Source organism: Hibiscus syriacus, unplaced genomic scaffold (assembly GCF_006381635.1).
Source record: "Hibiscus syriacus cultivar Baekdansim isolate YM2019G1 unplaced genomic scaffold, ASM638163v2 tig00010141_pilon, whole genome shotgun sequence".
NCBI classification, from domain to species: Eukaryota; Viridiplantae; Streptophyta; class Magnoliopsida; order Malvales; family Malvaceae; genus Hibiscus; species Hibiscus syriacus.
Window position 1 is genome coordinate 41,176 of NW_024062208.1, and position 6,721 is coordinate 47,896.

Below are 6,721 nucleotides of genomic sequence, written 5' to 3' on the forward strand. Positions count from 1 at the left end.
AACCATGGAATAAAACACAAACTTTGTTATGATAAATAGGGATGGTAAATGAGTATAATTTCGTGGATTTTGTATCATACTTGTTCTAATTGGGGCGGAGATAGATATAATTTTAGTGGGTAGTAGGAGGATGTTGATTTAGAAAGTGGTACCCGTCGTGGGTAGTGGGCGGGTGATGGGTTTAAGACCTTACCTGCCCCGCATCCGCTCGTTCCACATCCGCCTGCCCATTAAATACCCATTAAATTTTTATCATTATAAATTTAGGTATAATTTTAGGGTTTGTCATTTATATGTGCCAAAGAACAAAAATATTATAGGCTTTAATTATGTCTTTTATTATAGTGTTTTATGTACTTTAAGATATATGTTAATACTCAGTTCAAATAATCATTGGTTTATTTTATTATATTTCTTAATAGACGTGTTTGTTGTTTATGTATAACTTAAGGTTGTTGTAAGGTAAGTATAGACGGGTACGTTTCCAGTTGGATAATAGGTGTGTGAATGAATTTAAGAATATACCGCGTGGACGGGTGTAGATTTAAATGTTTTTACCTATCATTGATGGTGGACTGGTGATGAATTTAAAAATATTCGATAAATATGAGGATGGGAGGATATCCACACCCTTCCTTGCATTACACAAAATAAACCCAACAGAGGAAAGAAGATCGAAAACAAAGGGCAGGGATGAGAATTATTGTAATGACGGCAGATGAACAGATCGTCAGCTTAGACGTTGATCCTCATGAAACTGTTAAGTTCCCTTTCTCCCTTCTTTATGCTTATCCTAAATCTCTGTTTCTTCTCTGATTTTTCTTTCTTTCTGTTTTGTTTTGTTTCTGATAGGTTGAAAATTTGAAAGCTTTGCTGGAAGTGGAGGTCCATGATATACCCTTTGGTTTATATGCTTCCTTTTTGGGATTATTTGGGACAACCGCTAAGGGTTTAGGGTTTTTGAAAATGAACTGTTGACTTTCATTTGCTTATATATGTTACTGGATAAAAGTTCTATTTTTTTTTCATGTATTGGAGTTTTGAGAGTTGAGTGTGATGCTAAGCTTATACTGATTGGTTTGAACTTGTTTGGGTTTATGCCAGACAAATGTGTCATTACAGCAGCAGCAACTTCTTTATCATGGGAGAGAAATGCAGAATTCTGAGAAATTGAGTGCTTTGGGTGTTAAGAATGATGATTTAATTATGATGGTCTCCAGTGCTGGTTCTAGGTAAATTATCCATTGGTTATTCATTTGCTTCTTTTTTGTTTGGATCTTTTAGAATGCCTTTACCGGATTTTAAAGGAACCTGGATGCCTATTATGAGATTTTAGCACGGCTGTTTCTCTGTAGTTTTATTTCATGGAAAGAAGCTTCTCAATCTTTTATTGTTTTTTGTTGACCGAGAAGAACATGAATCATTTGCAGAGCATCTACTAATGATTTGAGCTTCAATCCCGATGGATCTGCTGTGAACCCTGGAGCTTTTCAGCAACATATTCGAAGCGATTCTAATCTAATTGGACAAATATTTCAGGCTGACCCTGAACTTGCACAAGCTATTCTTGGGAATGATCTCAACAAACTTCAGGACATCCTACGTACTCGTCATCGGCAACGATCAGAATTACAACAAAAAGAGGAGGAGGAACTTGTGAGTAGCTTGTCCTAGTGGTCTGTTCCTGTATGTGGTTTATTATGAGTGGCCAATGTACACACTACCTTTTCATGCATTGCTTCAATATATCTCAATTTGATTATCAATTATTAATTCTAAAAGAGTTTAATCATACTTATGATAATATTAAGTTTCCAGATGATCTCTGTGATTGATGCTCATTTATTTGATTTTGCACCATAGGCTCTTCTTCAGGCTGATCCTTTTGATGTTGAAGCACAAAGGAAGATTGAAGCTGCCATTCGGCAGGTTAGTTTTCTCCAACATTCTACTAGTCTAAATTAGTTGAACCTATTTGCATTTGAAATGTGTCGAATGTTAATTTATGGTTTGACCAAAGTGGTTTTATCCTCATGCATCTCCCATATTTTTCTGGTCAGTATGATCTTTGGGCTATTTGAAAGTTTACAATATTGTGATACAGAAAGGGATTGATGAGAACTGGGCTGCTGCCTTGGAACATAATCCTGAAGGTTTTGCAAGGGTGGTATGTAGGCTTGTCTCCTTGTGAAGTGTACCTACTAAATTTCATTACTTTTTTCCCCTTAAGAATTTAATGTTTCTTTTCATACTAATCAGGTTATGTTGTACGTGGACATGGAGGTTAATGGCATCCCATTAAAGGTAGAGATGATGGCTAGTATTGAATGTAATCAGGAGTCATTGTTATGTACTTCAGCCTATATAAATTCAATCATAATACCCTTTGTTTTACATGCACTTTTTCGTCTTAGAACAATGTTCATCATGTGGTTATCCTTTTCTTTCATTAGACCTTTAAAGAAATTCTGTTGCAGTTGTTTATTATATTGTTTTAGTTTTGAGATTCTGCATTACTGAAATATTGTATTACATAGACCTTGATGTTGAATATCAGACACTTATAAGTTTATTAAATTGATCATTTTATCTTTTATCTTTCAGGCATTTGTCGATAGCGGTGCACAGTCAACTATAATTTCGAAAAGCTGTGCTGAGCGTTGTGGGTATGTGCCATAACCTTCTCCTTTTTTGCATTGGTAGCAATCCCTTTGCTTTTTAAGTCATCATGACACAATTGAATTAGTCCTTGAAATATTCCTCCTTTTTTATGTGGGAGAAAAGTATGGGGGAGTTTGTAAGTTTATGTTCTATGTTACTCGGACTTTGGTGTATGTTGGACGTGGTTATGTGCGCCACACGAGTATGGCTAGATTTTTCTAATTTTTTCCCATGTATTTGGAGGCCCTTAGAGGTCGTATCCCCCTATCCATGCTTTGGACACAAGTGTCGAACACAGGTGCTTAAAGAAAAACAAAGAGTTTGAGTGACATAGTGACAGTCTGGCTTATTGAAAATGGTCAATGATGTTCACTTTTTTTTTTTTGATAAGAAAGAGGCCTCGTTGAAAACCCCCTTCATAACCGTTAAGCTACAATGTATTTTAACGACATTGGAAGGAGGAAAAGAGTGCCCAAATTTTAACGGCATTGTCTGGCTTATTGAAAATGGTCAATGATGTTCACTTAATGTTTTCTTCTCTGTTCTTTAATTGTTAATGTTATTATATTTGTCTCTTCATATGACTTCAAAACATATTGGTTCATCTTGCTTGGCTGGTATTGACCCCTCCAGATTGCTGAGGCTTTTAGATCAAAGATATAAAGGTATTGCTCATGGGGTTGGCCAGTCAGAGATTCTGGGACGTATACATGTTGCTCCAATCAAGGTAGGATGCATTATGATTTCTTGTATAACATTATGTTTACTATTTTTTCTTTTCGGTTGCTTCTTTTACAAGAAAACATTGATAAGTAGTCTTATCCTATGTGTTGTTTATCAGCCTATAACTGTTATTATGAAACATACTTATAACCGATAATATGAATGCATCAACTTCGTTGTTTGTTTCATGTCATCATAGATTGGAAATATGTTTTATCCATGCTCCTTCGTGGTTTTGGACTCTCCGAATATGGAGTTTCTCTTTGGATTGGATATGCTACGCAAACACCAGGTACCTTTAGCTCTACTTGATTTCCATGCATATCCATCCATTTTAGTTCTTAAATTTTTTAAGTTTTGATATTTACAAGTCGTGCAATTTGTACAGTGTATTATTGATTTGAAGGAGAATGTTCTTAGAGTTGGAGGAGGAGAAGTTTCTGTGCCATTTTTGCCAGGTTGGTGATTTTAATTGGTAAAATCTGCAACTTTGTTTGTTATCAGTTACCATGTGGTCATTGATGCCCGTCTTTTTCGTGACTTTGTTCTACTAAATTTCTTCTCTTATAATGGAAGTTAACAATGTATTTACTCTTCTCAGAAAAGGACATCCCTTCTCATTACCTTGATGAAGAAAGGAATTTGAAGCAAGCATCCAGCTCAGGAGCTGCTGTAAGTCCTTTTTCTATCTGCTGCCGCAGATTTGGACTTCCATTCAATTGTGAATGGATTGCTGTTTATCATTGCGAAAAAAGATGCATGTGTACAACTTCTGAGCTACTCCTGTCTGTTAATTTACGCACTTTCTGGATCTCTGCTACCTTGAAATTATGTCACACGAAGGAATTACTTGGATCTAAAAATTTCCATGTTTGCGAGGAACATAGCTATGGTTCCATGGTTTACGTTATTTTTTTGGCTTCGATAACTGCCATGGAGAATTGTTTTAGGTTTTATAGACTGGTATTTTTTATTCTTCAGACGAACACTGGAACCACACAGAGGAATGCTAACGTGCAATCTGGAGGTCAACCTTCTGGTTAGTAATTGGCGTCCGACCCATGTTGTCATTGCATGCTTCTTGTTGCTTTTATTCCAGAAATTCATCCAAGTTTATTGTTAAATTGGTTTGTACACATATGATTATATACATATATACAGCACTAATTTGTTTTCCTTGAGCATGATTTTATCGCTCGAAAACTGGTGTCATGGAAGTCATCTTCAAGTGATTCTTATTCCAATTTTGACATTGTTTCTTTCTTTGTTCCCAGGGGGTGCATATGCTGATGTAACACAGGTATATCTACCATCTTGGCAGAATATTTCTCCATTCTGAGGCCTGATCATATATATGTTCCAAGTTAAACTGCTGTCCTAAAATTTTAGAGCAATTTGATTTTCTACAGAGGCCTGATTTTGAAGCCAAAGTAGCAAAGCTTGTTGAGCTGGGATTTGCAAGAGAAATGGTGATTGAAGCTCTAAAATTATGTGATGGCAATGAAGAGCAGGCTGCTGGGATTCTCTTCGGAGGCTAGACACGATCTTCTATTTCTTGTTCTTAGAAATAATATTATTGTTCTTCAGTTATTCAAAACATTTTACACTATATAAATTCTGTACTTGGTATGCATTTTGATTGGAGCTGTTTATGCAAACTTAGTATTGCAATTCCAAAGAAAACTTGAGCTGCTCATATTTCCCCAATTCCATTTTTATTTTCTTTGTTTTAACCTGATATAAGTTCAATGAAAATATTGATTGTTTCAGCAGATTTTATGGGGTGCTTTCCATAGCTATGTTCCGTGGTAAAATGGGTGTTGTTCTCACTAGAAGTTCCGGTAGGGTACGTGCGTATTACATAGCAATCACCCCTATTAAAAAAACAATCGAATAATTTAATCTTACTTCACGCTGAATTCAACTTTTAGAATCGTTTTCAATGAAGTTTGAGCCAAACTCGAACTCTAAACTTGATTGTAACCCTAACCAATTCAACAAGAAGCATTATAAGGGTAGTTTACAAAAATATCACTCAATGCCTCCCAATCATAACTTTAATCTCAAATGAAATCTCTAAAGAACACTCTATCATGTTGATCTATCATATTCTTCATTCCTTTTAATTTCCTTCAAGGGTTCATTGTAGGTAACTCTTAAAGTCCACTACTCAGAGAACAAAACCTCAAAACATATTCAAAATAACAAAGATCAAAACCTTTCTGCCAATCTAGCAGTAACTTAGACGTCTAAGTTTTGAGTAAACTTTCCCAGCAGGGGAACCTAAAATGAGGTTGCAAAGAGAATCCCTGGCAATCTTGATGTTGGCAAATGATCCCAGTATATGAATCTTGGTATCAGCAATGACAATCCTGTCTTTGTAGCATTCTCGATGGCAAACTTTGTTTTACCGCCTTTCCCGGACAATCTTCCTATGGCCCGAGACAAGTCCTCTAAGTGTTTTGACATCCTTGATTTCAAAGGATTCCACATAGCTCATCCAATCTCAAGAGAGCAATGGCATCTGGAACATCAAAACCCAACATGAAAGCCTGGACAAAGTCGGCACACTTTTGTAGGTTACTAGTGTCAGGCGTCTCAGGTCTCGTTTTCAATTCAACCTTCCGAGCTTTGAGATTCATACGGATGTCGACCTTCATCTGTTCATAAATTGGAGTATAGATATCCATCCAGTATTTCTTGAGAGGTGAATACCTATGAGGCGGAACCGAAACCTTCCTGAACTGGACTCGACCATCTGACATCTCATGAGCCTTAAGAGGCTCGAATTTTGGCTTCAGGGACAATTTATTTAGTTCAGGTTTAGATTCAGAAGGCATGGTTTCAATCTCCATGGTCGCAGGTGCTTCTGTAGACATCTTAACTGAAGCTAGTTGGAGTCCGAATAAGAAGAAATTACAAAAAAAAAAAAAATCAAGCTATGATTTAAATTCGAAGTAAAACATTCATGGAAAAAAACATCATCATAAATTATAAGAAATACCTATAAGCATGGATGTAAAAATCAAATACGATAGTTCAATCCTATAAGTCGATTTTTTTTTCATATTCACCGTTGGTTTTTCGTAAATATAGTTTCTCATTTTTTCACTTCTAAAAATCTAAAAGAACAATGCTAATGGCATTAACTATGTTACCTTTACTAAATTCTTCAATTCATAACAAGAAAAACTCCAATACCCAAAAGAACAAATCTTGCATAGACAAAAATTCAAAACGGAAAAAAAAGAAAAGAAAAAGAAGCAATCTTTTCGGAAACATCAATACATATAAATCAATCCCAAATCATTGAAGAAGAAATATAGGAATCAAAAGG

The 6,721-nt window shown here is 35.7% G+C and overlaps 1 protein-coding gene and 1 pseudogene across 1 annotated transcript; one reads left to right on the top strand and one right to left on the bottom strand.

Annotated features, from left to right (window-relative positions):
* Positions 1–635: 635 nt before the first annotated feature.
* LOC120203604 (protein DNA-DAMAGE INDUCIBLE 1-like) lies at positions 636–5,080 on the top strand. The gene is made up of 15 exons (XM_039203848.1): positions 636–759; positions 853–885; positions 1,105–1,232; positions 1,431–1,656; positions 1,864–1,929; positions 2,105–2,167; positions 2,260–2,304; positions 2,605–2,666; positions 3,295–3,388; positions 3,584–3,676; positions 3,773–3,842; positions 3,986–4,056; positions 4,366–4,423; positions 4,659–4,684; positions 4,794–5,080. Exons 1-15 carry the CDS (start codon positions 694–696, stop codon positions 4,920–4,922), a joined length of 1,230 nt encoding a protein of 409 aa, XP_039059779.1. The 5' UTR covers positions 636–693; the 3' UTR covers positions 4,923–5,080.
* Positions 5,081–5,413: 333 nt separating this feature from the next.
* On the bottom strand, positions 5,414–6,274 carry LOC120203602 (annotated as a pseudogene).
* Positions 6,275–6,721: the final 447 nt, after the last annotated feature.

What these genes read in the sequence shown, in the direction of transcription:
- LOC120203604 (XM_039203848.1), top strand. Translation starts at nt 694, where the DNA reads ATGAGAATTATTGTAATGACGGCAGATGAACAGATCGTCAGCTTAGAC. An exon ending in ATATGCTACGCAAACACCAG is followed by an intron (nt 3,677 to 3,772) that starts GTACCTTTAGCT and finishes CAATTTGTACAG; the next exon opens with TGTATTATTGATTTGAAGGA. An exon ending in ATCTGGAGGTCAACCTTCTG is followed by an intron (nt 4,424 to 4,658) that starts GTTAGTAATTGG and finishes CTTTGTTCCCAG; the next exon opens with GGGGTGCATATGCTGATGTA.